Source organism: Oryctolagus cuniculus, chromosome 9, assembly GCF_051225735.1.
Source record: "Oryctolagus cuniculus isolate XC-2025 breed Fujian yellow rabbit chromosome 9, ASM5122573v1, whole genome shotgun sequence".
Classification (NCBI taxonomy): Eukaryota; Metazoa; Chordata; class Mammalia; order Lagomorpha; family Leporidae; genus Oryctolagus; species Oryctolagus cuniculus.
Window position 1 is genome coordinate 95,742,500 of NC_142875.1, and position 22,029 is coordinate 95,764,528.

General features: G+C 44.3%; 1 protein-coding gene across 11 annotated transcripts in view; it reads left to right on the forward strand.

Moving 5' to 3' along the window:
- The window catches only part of ATP8A2 (ATPase phospholipid transporting 8A2), a 726,614-nt gene that overhangs the window by 109,888 nt on the left and 594,697 nt on the right, over positions 1–22,029 (forward strand). The window contains exon 1 of one of the 11 annotated variants that reach the window (XM_089304395.1): positions 14,345–14,489. The exons of 7 other annotated variants lie outside the window; for them this stretch is intronic. In XM_089304395.1, the coding sequence (XP_089160521.1) occupies positions 14,480–14,489 (10 nt within the window). In that variant the 5' untranslated portion in view covers positions 14,345–14,479. 3 more of the 11 variants (XM_089304394.1, XM_089304398.1, XM_089304396.1) reach the window with 3 other exon arrangements.

Here is a 22,029-nt window from a genome sequence, read left to right on the forward strand (position 1 = left end):
CCTTGAGCCATCATCTGTCTCTCAAGGTCCATATTGGCAGGAAGCTGGAATCAGGAACAGAGCTGGGTCTTGAACCCAGGCACTTCCACATGAGATACAGGCATCTTACTCAGTGTCTTACTGCTATGCCACATGCCTGTCCCATAAATTCTGCTTTTTCTGATGTTAAATTTTGACTTTCTTTTTGTACATGGTATTTTTTCCAACTACCTTTTAGCCTGTCTATGTTTTATGTTTAAAGTGGGTTTCTTGTGGACAGCATATGATTGGGTCTTACTTTTTTATTCAATCTAGCAATCTCCTTTCCTTTTGAAATTTTTAATTAATAAATCTGTTTTTTTGAAAGAAGACTGAGAGAACTTCCATTTGCTGATTCACTCACTTCCCAAATGCCTACAACAGCCAGGCTTGCATCAGGCCATTGATGCCTGGAACTCCATCTGGTTCTCCCACCTGAGTGGTAGAAGCCGTTACCTCCTGTTTCCCCGAATGCACATTAACAGGAAGCTGAAATCAGAAGTGGAGCCAATGCTGAAGACCAGGGACTGTTGACACGAGTGAGATGCAGTTGTCCCAAGTGGCTACTTAAGAACCACACCTAGTGCCTGCCTCCAATCTCTGTTTTTAAATGAGAGTTTTTGGAGTATTTGCAGTTGGACAGGGTAAGTCATTATGGCTGTTTCAATGGACCACCTTGCTACTTGTTTTCTGCTTGTGTGCTCCCTTCTCTGTAACTTCACTTCCTCTTTTCTTGCCCTTTTGAAAGTGTGAATGAAGTGTTTTAGGTGTCCTACTTTATCTCTTCCCTGGGTTGAACTGTAGTTTTTTTTTTTAATGGTTGCTCCATTATTTTCTATATGGATTTTCTATATAGATCTTTTGATTTATCACTTTCTATCTTCAAGTAATAATGTATTATTTTGTGTCATATATTAAAACCTTATTGCAATATTTTTTAAGAAAAGTTTGTTTTCATTTAGTTGAAAGGCAAAGCAAAAGAGAGAGAGGGGGAGGAGGAGGGAGAGGGAGAGGGAGGGAGAGAAAGGGAGAGAGAGAGAGGGAGAGAGGGAGAGAGGGAGAGAGGGAGAGAGGGGGAGGAGGAGAGAGAGAGAGAGAGAGAGAGAGAGAGGAGAAGATACCTTCCTTTCACTGGTTCACTCCCTAAATGCCTGCAACAGCCAGGGCTGGGCTCTGTGCATGCAGTTCCCTTGTCTGCTGTGGCCTCTGATGAGAAAGCTGATGCAGTCCCCCCATGCTGTGCGATAGTTCACTAAAATGTGGTCCTCCCAAGCGGGAAGTCTGGTAGTGTTCTCGACCTTGTTCCTCAGTTTGTGACATGTCATCTCTCGCTACCATTAAGGGTCTTTCCTTAACCAGTGGTTTTGTCGTTTGAATGTGCTACACTTTGATGTGTTCTTTATATTTATATTCCTTGACCGTCGAGCTTCTAGACCTTTGGGTTTATAGTCTTCAAGTTGTAACTGATTTTCCACATTACATCATTAAGCATTTATTTCCCTTCCTCTTGTCCCCATGCCCTTTCCCCCAGAACTCCCATTTATGTATATACATTAGACCCCCTTGAGACCTCTCAGAGGTCACTGATGCCCTGTGGTTTTCTCCCTTGCTTCATTTCCTGTTGCTGTATCTTCAGATTCATGAACCTTTTTTTTTTTTTTGCAGCATCTCTATTCATTCCATCCAGTGTCATTTTCATTTCAGTTTTCATTTTGAAAATGTTCACTTGTTTCATATATAGTTCCCATCTCTCCTTTACTATATACATTTTTCTTAATCATTGAACATATTTAATTAGCTTACATTAATTATTTTAAAATTACTTTCTGATAATTCCACGTCTTTTCAATTGTGAGTCTATTACTGAATTATCACCTGGTTTTGGATCCTCTGTTTTGTGTGGGGTTTCTGCTTCTTTTCAAGTTATTTGTTTTTCTGTTTTTGAAAAGAAAGCTTTTATTTAATAAATATAAATTTCATAAGTACAACTTTTGGATTATAATGGTTTTTCCCTCTATACCTGCCCTCCCACCCCCAACGCCCTTTCCCATCTCATTCTTCATTAAGATTCATTTTAAATTATCTTTATATACAGAAGATCAATTCTATACTAAGTAAAGATTTCAACAGTTTGCACCCACACGGACACATGAAGTATAAAGTACTGTTTGAACACTAGTTTTACCATTAATTCTCATAGTGGAACACATTAAGGACAGAGGTCCTAGATGGGGAGCAAGTGCACAGTGACTCCTGTTGTTGATTTAACAATTGACACTCTTATTTGTGACGTCAGTGATCACCCAAGGCCCTTGTCATGAGCTGCCAGGGCTATAGAAGCCTCTTGAGTCCACAAATTCCAATATTCTGAATGCCACACATTGTGGATCGAGTGTTAAGCTTTGTAGATGTCTTCTCAGTATTTTTGGACTTTTTTCTGGCCTACAGACTAATAGACCACTTTGTTCTGGTTGAGGTTAGTTTATGCTATTATACAGTGGGTCTATAGCAGCTTTTCCCTTAGTTTCTTTTTTTTTTTTAAAGATTTATTTTATTTATTTGAAAGACAGAGTTACAGAGAGAGGTAGAGACAGAAAGAGAGGTCTTCCATCCACTGGTTCACTCCTCAAATGGCCACAATGGCTGGAGCTGGGCCAACCCAAAACCAGGAGCCAGGAGCTTCTTCCAAGGCTCCCACCTGGGTGCAGGGACCCAAGGACTTGGACCATCTTCTACTGCTTTCCCAGGCCATAGCTGAGAGCTGGATCGGAGGAGGAGCAACCGGGACTAGAACTGGCACCTGATTGGGGTTCCGGCTCTGCAGGCCAGGGCTTTAACCTACTGCATCATAACGCCCGGCCCCATCCTTTAGTTTCTTTTGTAGCCGCACAGCTAAGGCATGGTTGCCAGTGTTTTCACGAGGTCTCTCCACTCCGGCTCCTGGCATCTCGAGCAATGTCCTGGCTTTGTGTGAACTCTGGAAATGTTTCCTCTGACTTCTCCTTGGTAACCACCCTTTCTTTGGCCTTCATAAGTTTGCCTAGTAGATGGCAGTTTGAAATTTAGCCAGAGATTCACGGTGCTCCCTCGGCATATTTCTGCAGCTACTGTTTTGTGTGGCTTCCTCATCTCTAGTTCTCTGTTCTGAAAATTCTCAGCATTTTTGGCCTCTTCCCACTGACACCACCCTGTCCTCAGTTCACTGAGACGGCCAGCGTTTTGTTTAGCTTATTCCTTATTGCACTTGGGTCCTGCAGCTCACTCCAGGTAGGAAGATGCTGTGACCCTAGGGCTCACCTTCTTTCTTTCCTCTCTCTCAGCGATTGCTTTCCTACACTGCCTGTTCTTTGATATCAGAAAATAGTTGTTGTCTATGTTTTTTTCCAAGCACTTGAATATTTTTTTCAAAAGCACAGAGAGAAAGAAAGAAAGAGAAAGAGAGAGAGAGAGAATCTTCCATCCACTGGTTCACTTCCCAAATGACCCCAACAGCTAGGTCTCAGCTAGGCCAATTTGTCAAGTGCTAGGAACTCCATCCTGGTCCTTCACAAGGGTAGCAGGGGCCCGAGCACCTGGGCCATCTTCTGCTGTCTTCCCAGGTGTGTTAGCAGCAAGCTGGACCACAAGTGAAGCAGACGAGACTTCAGCCAGCTGCCTGTTCTGGGATATCTGCGTCACAAGCTGTGGCTTAACCTGCTGCACCACAATACTGGCCCATTTTCCATGTGTTTTTTTTTTTTTAATTTTTTAATTTCCAGTTTTCTGTTTGTTGTAGTTGAAGGGCTAGCCTGGATCTCCACATATCCTCATAGTCACAAACAGAAATCTCCAAGTGTTTTAAACATTGCCAATTTGTGAGGTAAGATAATCTGATTTTAATTTGTATTTCTTTGGTTATAGATGCATACCTTTTTGTTTTCTGAAGTTTAGACTTTGTTGGATTACCATGGCACAGTTTGAGGGATCCAGATGCTTGGTTGTCATCTAACCCAGGTTTTATTTCTAACCTGGGTTTTATTTTTTAAAGATTTAATTATTTTATTTGAAAGGCAGAGTTACAGAGAGGCAGAGAGAGAGAGAGAGAGAGAGAGAAAGAGAGAGAGAGAAGTCGTCCATCTGCTGGTTCACTCCCCAGAGGGCCACAATGGCCAGAGCTGCACCAATCCAAAGCCAGGAGCCAAGAACTTCTTCTGGGTCTCCCACATGGGTGCAGGAGCCAAGGACTTGGGCCATCTTCCACTGCTTTCTGGGTTGTTTTTACAGTAAAAACAAAGTCACCAAAAACACAGGTGTCATTCCCAATTCCATTGTAAAAATCTCAGCACAGAGTTTAAAGGGAAGTTTATGGTTACTTACTTTTTGTAAGTAACCATAAGTGCACACATTTAAGTTAGAAAACTTTGGGAGCAGTAGTTCCTAACCTCACCCAGATGTTAGTCGCAGGAGAGAAAGGGAGTGGAAAAGTGGGCGACCATTTCACGTCTGCCTCTGGCATCTTTCCCACCTCCAAGTGTTAAAGGCACACAAGAGGATGCGATAGTCTGTTCTTTAAGTAGCATGTCAATTCTTTATTCACTATAATAATTTTATTCTATTTAGGTGCTTTTTGTTTTTATATCCACTTGGCTATGATGTTTTTGCATAAGGCATATGCCAAGTGGGTGTGCTTGAGAAAGATGCTATTAAAGATTGATACCCTATTTGAGCTGTATTAAGTATATGGTAGTAATTCATTGGCTATAGAGGCATTGAGAGGCACAGACGTATAAAGATTCACCACTGTATGTTTAAAACTTTCATGGTTCCGGGGAGATCTCAAATATTTAAAAAAGAAAAATATGTTCTTTAGCTTTATCAATAGATACCAAGTTAAATATGGAAAGTTGAGGCTTGAAAATGCGGTTTTGACAAATTAAACATTGTTTATCAATGTAATAGGAAACTTTTGAATTAAAATAACTGAGGAGGGCATAATAAGAGGGCAGCTGACCGAGAGGCTCCAGCAGTTATCTCCCTATAGAGGTACCAGTTTGAGTAGCTCTTCATGCACCGGGCCACCTTTACAAGAGCTAAAGCCACAGTATGTGGTTGCACTATAATAAAAAGGAAAGACACAATGAAGAAGACAGGAAGGAAGGAGCTGCCCACTTCACCCTTCCCCCAACTCCAAACAACACTGCTTGAAGAGACTCCATCCTCATATTTGGAGGAAATAAAGAGAATTAAGTCTAGGCCTTGGAAATCCAGTTCCAGGCCCACCACTATAAACTTCTGGGCTGGACGGGACCCCACTGTCCCTGTCCCCAGACGAGTACTTGAGGATTGACTCTTTGGACCCTGCTTAGCCAAACAGCCAAGGATCTACACCTCCATAATTCTTCCCATCCTCTGGCAAACAGCAGAGCAAGACTCCACACTGAGGAGAAGGGTAGGAAAGTCAGTACATTGCTTTGCCTTGGAGCTCAGTGCCAGGCCTTGCTGTGGTGAGACCCAGGGCCAGATAAAGCCCAATGCCTGTGTGCTCAGGCCAGTGCTCAAAGAGAGCCTCCGGATCTGCCCCAGCGTTAAGTGGAGATCTGTGTCCCAGTAGGACATACTTCTTTTGTCCTGTGTCACCACCACCAGCAAGACTATGCAGAGCCTTTCAGCTGCTAAGCTCATGTGTCATCAAGCTGAGTGTCACCCTAGACAGCCAAGAGATTGCCTTCACTACCCCTCCCCCAAGCTTTGGGCATATAGCAAGGAGGAAGACTTCAGCCACTGGGGTGACACCAATCTTAGTGTGAGACTGTGTCTTAGAAAACCCAACGCTGGGCAGATCCCAGTGGTTCCTGTCAGTAGGCTAATGGCTGCAGACGAGGGCCTCTGGATCTGCCCCAGTTCCAAGGGGAGACCCATGGGCCCAGTCAGTTGGATTTCTGCCCTGGCCAGCATTACCTATGGCTGGTTACAGTGGCTTCAGGCCATGATTCCACTTAAGCAGCAAGCAACCCGGATAAGGTTCTAATTCTGTGCTGCATTGGACTCAGAAGGCTGGGGACACCAATTGTGACACTGGTGGCCACAGTGCTTCCCATCCTATTCCTTGTCCAACTCCAGACAGCACGGCACAGAGTAAGTGCCTTCTGGGAGACGAGAAGGAAGACGTTGTGTAAGAACCTGGGACTGGTCCCTCCACATTGAGGCTCGGAGCCAGCAGAATTCCATGGTACCTGGTCATAGGCTGGTAACCATGGGTAAGGCACCTTGCCCCACCCTGATCCCAAAAAGAGACTTTCATGGATGGGCTGCCCCCTTTTAGATACTTCCACAGTTCATTCTGAGCAACACAGCAACTGTAGATTTGGGGCAAACTTGGGACAGTGTCACCCTCTAGTGCTGAAATGGCAACAATACACCAGCAGCAGACTGCAGACCTTGTCAAGGGTGCAACTAGTGCTGAGGTAACAGAAATGTCCAGGCTCAGAGAAATTAGCAGACTGCATAGAATTTCTGAAAGGCAGGGACAAACAAAGCCAGATTAGGAAGACTAGAAAATTTTCCTAGTCCTTCAATGTGCAAATGACATTGTATTTCGATTAGCATCAGGGACTTTCAGGGAACCATGTTCTTACCTAATAAACAGAAACTTACTGGTAGCCACTGATTTCTTGGATACATAATTCAAAATAGCTGTTTTAAGCTGTTTTGTAAGCTTCAGGAAAACATAGAGAAATGATTCATCACTCTAACAGGAACACTTAATGGAGAGATGGAAGTAACTCTAAAAAATCAAACAGAAGTGGGCATTAGACCTAGCTATTAAGACACCCACGTCCCATATCTCAGTGCCTGAGTTTTATACCTAGCTCTGGCTCCTGACTCCTGCCTTCTGCTAATGTAGGCCATAGGTAGCAGTGGAGATGGCTCACGTGATGGAGTTGTTTCCACCAATGTGGGAGACCTGGATTAAGTTCACAGCTCCCTTGGCTGGGGGTTGTTACAGGCATTTGGGAAGTGAACCAGCAGATGGGAGTGTATTCTTTCTTTCTTTCTGCTTCTCAAAGGAAAAAAAAAAAAAAAACAAGAAATCCTTGAGCTTGAAAGTGCACTAAGTGAAGTTAAAAGCACCATAGAAAGCATCAATAGCAAAGTATGTGTCAGGAAAAAAAATGAGTGAGCTTGAAAGCAGCTTTCTGAATGTATAGTCAGAGGAGGAAAAAATAAGAGGAATGAGCAAAGTTAGTGGGAACTTTAGGACTGCATTTAAAGATAAAAATATCTGACTTACTGGAGTCCAGGAGGGACTGGAGAAGTCCGAAGGGATGGAAAGCACATTCAAACAGGCAGTGACAGAAAGATACAACTATTCTGATACAGGAAGGTCAGAGGTCACCGGTCAGATTCATGTCAGCCAAGTCTGCTTCAAGACATAATTAAGTTCTCTCAGGTTAAAGATAGAGGATTCCCAGAGCCCCACGAGAATAGAGACAAATAACACGTAAACTTTTCCATTTTTTCTAACTGAAGACTTCTTAACAGAAACTCTGTGGGCTGGAAGAGAGTAGATTGAGACTTTCATGATAGTGAAAGAAAATAATTGCCAGCCAGGACTGCTATCCTTAGAAAAACTTTCCTTTAGATAATGAAAGAGAGAGACAGACAGTTCCAGATAACCAAAAGCTGAGAGAATTTATCACTGCCTGTTCTGTAAGATATGCTAAAGGGAGTTCTTCAGACTCAAAGAAAGAGACACTAACAATAAAGAGAAAGAAGCAAAAGGTAGAGAACTCAGTAAAGAGCACAGAAGTAAACACATGCATTTATAGTTAGCTGTTGTTTGACAGAGGTGCTTAGGAGACCACATTTTAATTAGTGGTATTGAGAAAGTTGGATTTACAATGCAAAAGAGTAGAACTAGACCCCCTATGTTTAACCATATGTAAACATAAATTCAAAATGGATCACACACCTAGGTATAAGACCTTAAAATACGAAACTTTTTGAATAAAACATAGGGGTAAAATTTCAGAACTTTGGGATAAACAAGGCTTTTCTGGATCAGACCCCAAAAGCACAGGAAACAAAAGTAAAAATAGACATACATGTTTTCATCAAACTAAAAAGCTTCTGTGCCACAAAGTAAACAAACCATAGAGCACAGCAGAGGAAACAATCAAAGAGTAAGGAGACATTCTGCAGAACGGGAGAAAATATTTGCAAACTATACATTTGACAGGGGGCTAACAACCACTATATATGTAAACTCAACTAAACAACACAGGAAAAATGACCCAATTATTTAGTACATCTGAATGAACATTTTTCATAGGGAGACAAAAGGTACATGAAGAAATGCTCAACATTATTAATCAAAATCACAATATCACCTACTCATTAGTGTGTCTACTACCAAAAATACAAAAAGAGGGGCAAGTGTTTGGCCTCGCAGTGAAGATGCTGGTTTGATCCTAGCAGTTAAGATCCTGTATGCCCTATCAGAGTACCCAGGTCGAGGTCCAGGCTCTCCTTACAGGTGATGGCTCAGGTAGGGTCCTTGCCACTGTGTGGCAGAGCGGGATTGAGTCCCCAGCTCCCAGCATCACCCTTTGGTCAGGAACTAGTATCGGTATTTGGGGAATGGACCACCAGATGGGAGATCTTGTGTGTGTCTGTCTATCTCTCTGCCTCTCAAAAACAGTTAAAAAAAAAGAAAACACAAAATATACCCAATGTTAGTGATGATGTGGAGAGAGGGAAACCCTTGTTTCTATACTGTTAGTGGAAATGTAAATTGGAACAGCCATTTTGGAAAACAGAATGGAGATTTCTCAACAGCTAACAATTGAACAACAATGTAATCCAGCAATCTCATTCCTGAGTATTTATCCAAAGAAAATGAAATCAGTTGGTTGAAGAGACATCTGTACTCCCATATTTATTGCAGCTCTGTTCACAATAGCCAAGAAATGGAAGTAAGCTAAATGTCCATCAACTGATAATCAGATAAAGAAAATGTGGGGTGGGCATTTGGCATAATAATTCATATGTCACTTGGGATGCCTGCGTCTCATGTGGGAGTGCCTAGGTGTGGATCTGTGCTTTGCTCCCAATTCCAGCTTCTTGCTAATGCATACTGTGGGAGGCAGCAGGTGATGGCTCAGGTAATTGGGTTCCTTCTGCCCATGTGGGGACCCAGATTGAGCTCTCAGCTCTCCTGGTGTCAGCCTGGCTCAACTTCAGCTATTACAGACATGTGAGGACTCAACCAGTGAATGAGAAGCTCCTTTCTCTCTCTCTCTCTCTCTCTCTCTCTCTCTCTCTCTCTCTTTCTCTTCCTCTCATGTAAACAAAAATAAATTTTTTAAAAATGAAGAAAAATGTAATACATATATATATATAGAATAAAATATTGTATACATATATAGCCATTAAAAAGGATGAAATTCTATCATTTATGATAATGTGGAGGTTATTTTTTTTTTTAAATTTTTTGACAGGCAGAGTGGACAGTGAGAGAGAGAAACAGAGAGAAAGGTCTTCCTTTGCCGTTGGTTCACCCTCCAATGGCCGCTGCGGCCGTCGCACTGCGGCCAGCGCATCGCGCTGATCCGAAGGCAGGAGCCAGGTACTTCTCCTGGTCTCCCGTGGGGTGCAGGGCCCAAGCACTTGGGCCATCCTCCACTGCACTCCCTGGCCACAGCAGAGAGCTGGCCTGGAAGAGGGGCAAGCGGGAAAGAATCCGGCGCCCTGACCGGGACTAGAACCCGGTGTGCCGGCGCCGCAAGGCGGAGGATTAACCAACCTAGTGAGCCGCGGCGCCGGCCTAATGTGGAGGTTATTATAAAGTAAAATAAACTAGACGAAGAAAAACAAGTACTGCATTATCTTTCACATATGCATAATCTAAAAAACTTGCCTAAAAGGAGTTGAGAGTAGAATGGTGCTTATAGAGGCTGGGGAGAGTAGAAGAAGGGAAGGCGGGGAAAAGATTGATTAGCAGTTACTAAGTTATAGTTAGATCAAAGAAGTTCTGGTGTTCTGTTACACAGCAGGGTGAGCATAGGTATTAATAATGAACTATGTGTGCGTCTACGTGTGTGTATACACTAGAAGAGAGGATTTTAAATATTTTCACTAAAAAGAGACCATAATGTTTGAGGATATAGTTATTTCACTCTGAGTTGAGCATTGTGTAATGTATACATTATTAGGACATCATGTGATACTCCGTGTATCTATAACACATGATTGTTATGGGTCATTTAAAAATAAAAAAAGCAACTTGGGCAAAGCCTCAAGACCCCTGGGAAAGCGTTAGATGAACCTTTCTTCTTAAAAAAATTTTTAAAATTCATTTTAAATGCAGAGTTACAGAGAGAGGGGCATCACTTCTCGGCCTTTTGGCTAAGATCAAGGAAAGAGAGAGAGAGAGAGAGAGAGAGAGAGAGAGAGAGAGGGAGAGAGGTATCTTCCATTCACTGTTTCACCTCCCAAATGGCTGCAACAACCAGGGTTGCACCAGGCAAAAGCCAGTAGCTTGGAACTCCATCCAGGTCTCCCATGCGGGTGGTAGGGGCCCACGTATTTGTACTATCTTCTGCTGCTTTCCCAGGCACACTGGCAGGGAGGTGGGCTGGAAGTGGCGCAGCCAAGACATAAACTGCTGCCTATATGGGATGTCAGCATCACAGGCAGTGGCTTAACCCACTTGTACCACAATAATGGCTCCATATGTGAACTCCATGGCATGGAGCTTTAGAATGCAGTGATTTGGGATACAGATCTGTCTTCATTGTTGGATTTTCCTAAAGCTAATATTGAGGTTATCTTCACTCCTTTGGATGCAAGCTGTTGGTTTTGTTGAGGAGCAGGGAGGGCTCAAGCTCTGTGCAGAAGAACAGAACTGTCTTAGAGGTTGACAAGCAAGAAGTGGATGAGGGATAAGATACATGACTAGTAATGAAGTTGTAACTGCTAAATTAGCACTGTCAGATAAAAAATAAGTAAGCATCTTTTAATGTAATAATATACTGATTTATTCATATGCATCTATCTGTATTTATTTGAAAGGCAGAAACACACACACACACAGAGAGAGAGAGAGAGAGAGAGATGTCTTCCAGCTACTGGTTCACACCTCCAATGGCCATAATAACCTGGGTTGGGCAGGGATGAATCCAGGAGTCCAGTACCTAAATGTGGATCTTCTGTGTGAGTGGTAGGGACCCAACTACTGGTGCCATCATCTGTTGCCTCCCAGGGTGTCCATCAGCAGGAAGCTGGACTCAGAAAGGGAGTGAGAAAATATATCCTAAATATTATTTTTATAGGTAATAAATATAAAACTTATTGAGGTGTAAGCATTGGGACACACGGGTTAGGCCACTGCTTGGGATACCTGTAACACATACAGTGTGCCTGATTGGAGTCCTGGATATTCTACTTGGAACACAGCTTCCTGCTAATGCACCTGGGAGAAGCAGATGATGGCTCAAGTGCTTGAGTCCCTGTCCCCCCCAGGGCACCCATTGGAGTTCCTGGATCTTGGCATTTGAAAGGAGTAAACCAGTGGATGGAAGATCTCTCTCTCTCTCTCTCTCCCTACTGCCCCCTTATTCTGCCTTTCAAATAAATAAATAAATGATTCTTAAAAAATCCTGAGCCATTTTACCTTCTTTCTGTCATGTCAAGTCCTTAAAATCCAGTGTGCATTCTACACGTAGACCATATCTCACTGACCTCCTTTAAAATGCCCAGTAGATACAAGTGGTCAGTGGCTACCAGATTGGACAGATCAGCAGTGTTTTTTATATTCAAAATATGTACATAAACACACAAATAGCAGTCTAAAGTGTTGATAGCTGACAGTAACCATTTCATGCATTTTGGACAGCTATAATGAAATGGCTTATAGGTTTTGGTCTCCTTTTATTATATATAACTTTATTTACCAATGTTCTAGTCCAGGTGCTTGTACCAATTTGGCTGGTTGACCAAGGACCTTTGGAATGGAGTGCATCCCTGAAGTTTGATGACCTCCATAGGAAATATTTTCAACCTGGACTATGCAACACAGTAGGAAAAGAAGAGTTCATTGGGTTGTTAATATAATATGTAAGGGATTTTTTGTGTGTGCAAGGAAGATACAGTATTCAATTTAGAGTTCTGAAGCCCAGGAATAATATGGCTGAAAGGGAATTGTGAACACGGATATGCTCCTTGTGGTCTGAAACACAAAATTGAGTCTCATAAAGGGTCTGGATGGGATATACAGTAGGTACTCATAGAGCAATTCTTGGGAAAGTAACTCTGGATACAAAGAGGGTTATAGAAACCTTGGGTTGAATATGGTAGTTGATTTTAGATATTTATCCAGTGCCTTTTTGGTGTTGTAACTTTTTCATTTGACCACTATATCAGGTTAATAGAATCTTTAAAAACTTCATACCTATGAAATTATGTAAGTTATAAAAGTAAGTTATTTCCAGTTCTTTCAGGAGCATACCAGTGCTTGGGTCAGGAAGATTAAGAGATTTGTTCCTAGTTTCATCAAACTGGAGGTGGAGTTGTGGCTCTGGATTAGATGGGTTCGTTGTGACATCTGGTGCAGGGACCCTTCTGTTGACAGTGTCAGGTGTGTGACTTTTCCATAGAGCATGGCAGCTTTATATTGATTGTGAGACTGTGTGTGAGATTTAAGGGTGTTTCCATTTGACAGAGATGTGTACCCTTTGTGGTGAGGACACTGACTTAGGCAAATGCGTTTCCTAGAGCAGTGCCCTTTGTATGTTGAGTTGATGTCCTTACCTCATAGTTTCAGCTTATACAGATGCTCCTCAGCTGATGATGGTGGGGTCATGTTCTGATTCTCAGAAATGTATCTATGAAATACATGAAATCTGGTCTGTTTATATTAATAGATAAAAAGAATATAAAAGGCTGGCACCACGGCTCACTAGGCTAATCCTCCACCTGCGGTGCCAGCACCCCGGGTTCTAGTCCCAGCTGGGGCACCGGATTCTGTCCCGGTTGCTCCTCTTCCAGTCCAGCTCTCTGCTGTGGCCCAGGAAGGCAGTGGAGGATGGCCCAAGTGCTGGGGTTCTGCACCTGCATGGGAGACCAGAAGGAAGCACCTGGCTCCTGGCTTCAGATCGGTGCAGTGCACCAGCCGTGGCAGCCATTTAAGGGGTGAACCAACCAAAGGAAGACCTTTCTCTCTGTCTCTCTCTCTCACTGTCTAACTCTGCCTGTCAAAAAAAAAAAAAAAAGAATATAAAAAAGAAATAGTCCAAATAGTAGAAAATATCATATAGATGGCTATGATGTAAAATCAGTAAGCTTTTTACATTTATTAATATTAAATGTCAGTAGAACCCCCCAAATGCATTTAATACCCCATGAATGCACTCTGAAGTTAAAAAATCAGTAAGTTGAACTGTTGTAGGCCCATAAGCTCCCTGACTTAGCATAGAGTTGAGTGCTGATGAGCCCATTGTAGAGTTAACCCACTGCAAGTTGGTGGCCATCTGTGTTCCCTTTCTTTTGGGAAGATTGGCTTTGGGTGTAGAGATCCAAACAGTAAAAAACCAGAGATGTGAAACTGGAGAAAGGAGTCCTAGCTGGAGTCACCGTAAGCAGGAGGAAGAGTTAACCACAGTTAACTTTAAAGCCCTGGGGTGAGAACGAGCTAGACGCTAGTGAGGGATGGAAGAGAAGGCCGTGTGTTTGGAGTAGAGCCTTGTGGTACATGGTGTGTGCAATGTGGGAAACTGAGTCCCTGTGGAGCAGTGTCTAGAGGTGGGAGATTTTAAAGACTTTTGTCGCTCCCCCTCTTCACGGAGGAACGACACAGGACCCTGCACTGTTCTTTTGTCTGCTCGGCCCTTCCCGGGTTTGCTGCTGGTTCTTCCCGGGTTGGCTACCGACCCTTCCACCTCCGTGGAAGGGCGGTTCCCCCTGCCACTTTCCCCACTTCCGCGGGGGAGCGGCATACCGCCGGCCGGCTCTCTCGGGGGCTGCGCAGGTGTTCCTTCAGATAGATGTTTCTGGTGCATGTTGTCTCTCTCCTCCTTTATAGTCCTCTTCCACCAATCCCAACTCTGCTACCCACACGCCAAGTACACTGCTCTCCTCCAATCAGGAGCAGGTCCTGCTGTTTATTGGTTGAACTGGAGGCAGCTGTGTAGAAGCTGTTTCCTCCTCTCCCAGCGCCATATTGTGGGAGAGCAGATGCATAGAATAAGTCTTAATTCGAGTAACAGTCTAGTCCCAGTTGCTCCCCACAGACTTTGCCCCTGTGGATAGATTAATACCATTATCTGGGGAGAAACTCTCAATACCTGGAGGGTGGGGTCCTTATGAAGATGAGCTTTGCACCTCACTCACCCTCTCCCATCCATGTGATGCCTGCGGTTAAGGGTGATGTGGCCGGAAGGCCCTCAGTCTTGGGCTCTGCAACCTCTAGAATGCTGAGGAAACAATGTCTATTGGTAATATATTACCCAGTCAATGGAATTCTCTGGCTTTTTAAAGATTTATTTTATTTATTTGGAAGGCAGAGCAACAGGGTGGGGGGAGGCAGAGAGAAAGAGAGAGAGAGAGAGATCTTCCATCTGCTAATTCACTCCCCAGATGGCTGCAACAGCCAGGGCTTGGCCAGACAGAAGTCAGGAGCCAGGAGCTCCGTCCCATTCTCCCAAAGGGGTGGCAGGAGCCCAGGTAGTTGGGTTGCTGCTTTCCCAGCTGCATTAGCAAGGAGCTGGATTGGAAGTCAACCAACCAGGATGCACACAGGTATGAAAGAGGCTTAATCCATTCCACCACAACACCAGTCCCAGTGGTAGTCTGTTTTACCAACAGAAAACAGACTAAGACAGTGGAGAAGTTGTTCTCTACTCAAAATACGATGGAAAACCCTTGGACGGTTTTGAACAGGTGATTGATCAGCTCTGATTTCACGTTTGCAAAGTGTGACTGTGGCTTCTGCGTGGACAACAGGCTCTGGAGAGGTCGGGGTACAAGGAGACTGTGGTAGGAAGGTACTGTGATATCCAGGGAAGAATCTAGAGTCCAGGGGGAGTGGAGTGGTCACATTCAGAATCGATTTCAGGGGTCGGGGGAAGGAACTCTTGGGCGTTCCTGAAGGATTAGTTGTGGGATATTTGCAAGGGAGGATATTGAGCTATTCTTAGCTCAGGTTAATCAGTAATGAGAGGATTTGCAGGGCTGGGGAACCGTTTTTCTGCTAAGGGCCATTGGGATATTTATAACATCATTCATGGGCCACATGAAATGATCAACGTAAAAAGGAGCCTGCTATAGATGTAGTGAATTTTGAGTCTCACCTGCAGTTGCTTCGGCAGGGTCAGACCAGATGAATTCGCTGGCCTTATTTGACCCACGGGCCAGGTGTTCCTCACTCCTGCCCTACAGTGTTGGGACAACAATCCATCTGTTCCATTTTTAGTGTGCATGAAATGCAAGGGATTCTAGGGAGATGGGATAGTTTCTGATTCAGGGACTCAGGAAAGGAAGGAAATAGTGAAGGGACTTTAGTTAGTCTAATTAAGAGGAGGGAGAGAACTGAAGCCAGAGGATCGGAAGCTTCTGGCAGGGCAAATAGGAAGACAGAGAATAGGAACCGCAGTGCATGCTGCTGCACGTAATGGATGGTCTCCCCTCTCGTCCACGGAGTGCGGAGTGGAGTTGTTTTTACTTCATAACCATCACCATCATCATTGCCTATTCAAAGTGCGTGTCTGCAAATATACCAGTGTGGGCTTGAATTCCACAGGTCGTGATAATCCTAAGAGGGGTGAACGCAGGGAGAAAAGCACTGCCAGTCACCATAGAGTTTCTGTATGCTTCAAAATGCTGTGGAAAAATGAAATCAAGAGGTGCTTTGGGGCTGTGGCATAGCGGGTAAAGCCACTGCCTGTAGTGCCAGCATCTCATAAGGGCGCTGGTTCGAGTCCTAGCTGCTCCACTTCTGATCCAGCTCTCTGCTATGGCCTGGGAAAGCAGTAGGAGATGGCCCAAGTGCTTGGGCCCCTGCATCCGTGTGGGAGACCCAGAGGAAGCTCCTGGCTGCTGGCTTCAGATAGGTGCAGCTCTGGCCGTTGTGGCCGACTGGGGAGTGAACCAGTGGATGGAAGACCTCTCTCTCTCTCTCTCTCTCTCTCTCTCTCTCTATCTCTATCTCTATCTCTCTGCATCTTTTCCATGAAACTCTGACTTTCAAATAAAAAATCAATCTTTAATAACAACAACAACAAAAAGAGGCGTTTCTTTTGATGCAAGAAAAGTTTGAAATCCACATACTTTTTTTCACAATAGACATTTTCATTAACTTTTGAAGACCTCTCAGATGTATGGGTTTCAATTTTTTTTTGGCTCTAAAATAAACTTACTTTCTAATTCCATTTGTCACAAACGTTTTGAGGTCCCCACATGTATGCTGCAACCACGGTAATGTGTCCAGTGGACTGACCGAAAAGAAAGATGTATGAATGGGCTGGCGCCGCGGCTCAATAGGCTAATCCTCTGCCTGCAGTGCCAGCACACTGGGTTCTAGTCCCAGTCGGGGCGCCGGATTCTGTCCCGGTTGGCCCTCTTCCAGTCCAGCTCTCTGCTGTGGCCCAGGAAGCCAGTGGAGGATGGCCCAAGTCCTTGGGCCCTGCACCCGCATGGGAGACCAGGAGAAGCTCCTGGCTCCTGGCTTCGGATCAGCGCAACACGCCGGCCTTGGCGGCCATTGGAGGGTGAACCAACAGCAAAAGGAAGACCTTTCTTTCTGTCTCTCTGTCTCACTGTCCACTCTGCCTGTCAAAAAAAAAAAAAAAAAAAAAAGGTGTATGAATGAATCCAAACTGTAAATATCCTCAATAATGATTTTAAAATAAAAAGTCTCTGCTTGTGAAGATTTAGAGGCAATCATAGAAACCATGTGCTTGCAAAGCATGTGTACTTTATTTGCATTTTTCCTGAGGAATTTGTCTTGAAATAAATTCAAATAATCTCATCCCTTTCACTCTGCCAACTATTTTGGTATTTTAGGCTGAAGTGGGTGATTTTCATGTTTCTAAAAGAATGGAATAGTACTTCTTTTTTTGAAATTTATAGAATTATTTGAGATGAGAAGCAGATATATATTATTTCTATTATTTATTATCTATCAATCAAGAGATAAAACTCTCACCTACTAGTTCACTCTTCAGATGCCTGCAGCACCCAGGACTGTCCTGGGCTGAAGCTGGAAGCCATGAACCCAATCCAGGACTCCCATGTAGGTGGCAGGGACCCAGTTATTGGAACCATCACTGCTGACTCTCAGGGTCTCAAGATCCTGAGTCAAGAGTGCAAGCTGAGAATGGAACTCAGGCACCCAGATGGATGTGAGAAGTGGGCATCTTAACTGATGTCTTAGCTGGCAGGCTACATGCTTGCTCCTGGAATGTGCATTTCTGATAGGGATCTCACTAACCATTGGAAGAGCTTTGCTGCTGGTTTACCTTTTGATTCCTGGGCTGCACTCTGGAATGTGTCCCTCTGGGGCTGAATTGTATGGTCCTTTTATTTCTGATGCTGTGTCCTTTGTGGCTTGGCTGTCTTATTTCAAGTGCTATGTGTATTTTACTTGCTTTTCCATTGGTATGTCCCTCATTGTCCCGTGACATAACAATTGTTCAAGTGCTTTTGTCATTATTTAAATATAACTAGATGCTGTTAAGTTGGAACTGGAGGGGAGATTTCAATCCAGGTCCTTTATTTATTTACTTTTTAGTTTATTTGAAAGGCCAAGAAGCTAGTGATGTGGTGTAAAGGGTTAAGACACCGCCTGTGGAGCAGGTGCCACTGCCTGGTATAGGCTAAGCCTCCACCTGCAGCGCTGGCATCCCATATGGGTGCTGGTTTGTGTCCCGGCTGCTCCTCTTCTGCTCCAGCTCTCTGCTAATGGCTTGGGAAGGCAGTGGAAGATGACCCAAGTGCTTAGGCCCCTGTGCTGGCATTGGAGGCCTGGGGGAAGCTCCTGGCTCTGGATTGGCCCAGCTCTGGCCATTGTAGTCATTTGGGGAGTGAACCAGTGGATGGAAGACCTTTCTTTCTCTCTCTCTCTCTCCCTCTCTCTCTCTCTCTCTGTGGCTCCACCTCTCAAATAAATAAAATCTAAAAAAAAAAAAAAGACACCACCTCTGATGCCGGCATCCCATATAGGTGCCAGTTTGAGGCCCTGCTGCTCCACTTCCAATCCAGCTCCCTGATAGTGAGCCTGGGAAGGCAGAGGAGGTGCTTGGTCTCCTGCACCCACGTGGGAGACCCAGAGGAAGCTCTGGACTCCTGGATTTGGCCTGGTCCAGCCCTGAGGGTGGCCATTTGGGGGGTGAACCAGCAGATGGAAGATCTCTCTTTCTGTCTCTCCCCCCCAACTCTGCCTTTCAAATAAATAAAAAATAAGTTTTTTTATTTTTAAAAAAGAAAGGCCACGACACAGGGAGAGAGAGAGAGAGAGAGAGAGAGAGAGAGAGAGACTTCCATCCTCTAGTCATTCCCTAAGTGCCTGCAATAGCTAGGACCAGGCCATATCAAAGTCAGAGGCATGGAACTGTATCCAGGTCTCCCACATGGGTGCATAGACCCAAGCACTTGAGCTTTCCAGGATGTATCAACAAGAAGCTGGATTGGAAGCAGAGGAGCCAGGGCTTAAGCTAACCATTCAGATATGGAATGTGAGTTTCCCAAACAGCTATATAACCACTGATCCAAATGCCTGTCCCAACACAGGTCCTCTATTTAATCAACACTGAGATGGATTTAGAATTAGGGAGGTTTACTGGGAGCAACACCTCTGAGAAGATAGGGAGGGTGTGGAATTGGGCCAAAAACGCTTTCTGTGGCCTCTCTGATCTGATACCTGTGACCAGAAAAAAGAGGAGGGAGCGTAGCTGGGCTGGGAGGCCTCTGGTGCAGTAACAGCCCAGTGAGAACCTCTCTACCTGGTGCTGGAAAATTACAGCTTGCAGCCTGGCTGCCACCTTAGCAATGGCTTTGACTAATTGTAGAATTTTAAGAGATGCTCTGGCTTTAGGAGCATCACATTTAGTGATATTCCTTTTTGAAAGGCTGATATTTTTGCACTGTCTGAGTAAATCCATTTTGTCTGCAATTGCATGGAGTTGTGAGGTGTCGCTAACCTCTTTAGGAGGGTGATGTGATTTGGGAGTTGGAGCATCTTTATTCCAGAGAGACTGGGTACCACTTCCATAAACTTTTCCAACTATTCTAAGCTCCAAACAAAACTAGATAGTTCCATTCTTCCTCCAGCTATCTGTTGGGTGATGTCACAGGAGATAGGCTGGATTTAGTTGCAGATTAAATTTAAGGGGTGGAACTGGCATGTGTAGCAGTGGTTTAGTTGCCACTTAGGATGCCTACATCCTATATCAGAGTGCCTGGTTCGAGTCTCCGCTCCTTTGCTCCTTTCCAACTTCCTGCTGATGTGTCTGGGGAGGCAACAGATAATGGCCCAAGTGCTTGGGTCCCTGCCACCCATATGAGAAACCTGGATAAAGTTCTGAGCTCCCGGTTTTGGCCTTATCCAGCTCTGACTATTGTGGGCATTTGGGGAGTGAACTGGTGGAAGGAAATCTCTCTCTGTATCTCTGCCTTTCAAATAGAAATGAAAAGAAAGAAAGAGAGAGAGAGAGAAAGAAAAAAAAGAAAGAGAAGTTAAACAATAGATAACAACAATGAAAAACCCTTACAACATTTTAAGGAGTGGTGTTTCTCCCCATCTCCTAGGACAGAATGTGAAGTCTTGGGCTCGCCTTGTGATTCACACAATGAACCCATTTAGTGAATGCTGTCATTGGGAAGGCAGGGATGATTAAGATGAGAATGAGCTCTGAAAGAATGGATGTTGGGGGACACCTGAGGGGAATGCTGCAGATAGGGTGGTGGCCAGTGAGTGCTTCTCCAGAGGGGCAATACTTAAAGTGAGGCCTGAGTGACAGCAGGAGGTAGAAGGGAGGGTGGGAACCAAGCCTCTGGAATGGAACAGTCCATGTCTTTGAGGAGTGGGAAGAGGCACGTATGGACAGAGCTTCAAGAGCAAGAGTGGGAGAGGTGACTAACGATGCTGGTCATGCAGCCAGCTGTGGTGAATCCCTGTGCCTTTGGCCAAAGCATCACAGTCTTCAGAAATGCTGAGGGCAGGCAGATCACAACTTCAAAGGCGACTGTGCATCTCCTAGGATTAACTGTTAAAGACCGTGCAGTCGGCCCTCTGTATTCACAGGTTCTGCATCTGCAGACCCAACCAACTGCCAGTGGAAACTATTTGAAAACAAAACCCCAATACAAAGCAACAAAGCAACAATAAAAAAAAAAAAAGCACAAATAATACAGTATTAGAAACAACATGTATCACGGCAATTTACGTAGCATTTGCATTGCATTAGGGAGGATAAGTAATCTAGAGATAACTTAAAGCATAGGGAAGCGTGTGCTTGGCTTATATGCAAATATTGTGCCATTTTATATAAGGTACTCGAGCATCCTCAGATTTTGGTTTCCATAAGGGTCCTAGAACAAAGCCCCCTTAGATATTAGGGACAACTGTTTGCAAGCATATTGAATTGGAAATGGGATTTTATAGCTGATGTCCCTACCTTGAGCCCAGATTTGAGTTGCTAGGAGCAATGAAGAATATCCATTTTAGCAGTGGAGGTAGTAGGTGCAGAGAAGTCACTGGACTTGTATTTTAAGCCAGAGTCAAGAAAAACCCTTTGAATTGGGTATTTGAAACCTAAGGAGGATGGGTGGGCAAGAGTGTGACTCTTTTTTTTTTTTTTAATTATTTGACAGGTAGAGTTATAGACAGTGAGAGAGAGAGAGAGAGAGAGACAGAGAGAAAAGTCTTCCTTCCATTGGTTCACTCCCCATATGGCCGCTATGGTCGGCGCTGTGCCGATCCGAAGCCAGGAGCCAGGTGCTTCTTCTTGGTCTCCCATGCGGGTGCAGGGGCCCAAGCATCTGAGCCATCCTCCACTGCCTTCCCGGGCCACAGCAGAGAGCTGGACTGGAAGAGGAGCAACTGGGACTAGAACCCAGTGCCCATATGGGATGCCGGCACTGCAGGTGGAGGACCAACCAAGTGAGCCACGGCGCCGGCCCCAGGAGTGTGACTCTTTAGTTAAGGTGCTCCATCCGGTATCAAAGTTCCTGCTTCATTGCTTTGAATCCTGCTTCCTGCTGATGTGTACCATTGAAGGCAGCAGATGATGGCTCAATTACCTAGCTCCCTGCTGTGCACATGGGAGACCTGAATGGAGTTCTGGGTTCCAAGCTTCAGCCTGGCCCAACCATAGCTGTTGCAGGCTTTTGAGGGAGTGAACCAGCAGGTGGAAGATCTCTTCTCTGTCCTTTTATGTCTGCCTTTCAAATAAAGTAAAAATAAAAAAAATTAAAAACAAAAAAGAACATAACTTTTCTTGTTTTGGTGTTTTTTGGTTTTCTATATGGAATACATTTCTTTTGAAGTACATTTGTCTTCACCTGCTTTACATGATGATTTTGATATAGTTAAAATAGAAATGAGTTTTTGGGTACAGAAGGCCAATTTGTTTTGCTGTATTTATTGGAAACAAGGCTTCAGATTACCATGACTCCACTTTCCCCAGCATGTCTGGAGCTGAGTAGGTTTAAATAAGGTATTACCAGCCAATAACACCTTCAGTGCCCTTTCTCTGCACAGCCAGATCATATGTAGTCTCTCACGCATCGTTCAAAAGCTTCCCTCTTGAAAGCGTCCTGTTTGTTGGGCCCCATTTGAGATTGACAGCCATCTTTGCGCTTTGTGTTCCCATACTTCTTCGTCTCTCTCTTGTCACTAAAATGTTAAGCCTGGGCCTTATGCTGTGTATCTCTCCCTTCCCACTGCCTAACAAAATGTCTTCTATCTAGGAGGTGTTTAATGGCTGTTTGAATGAACTCAATACTAAGCAATATTTCAAATAATAAATAGTCCATGTC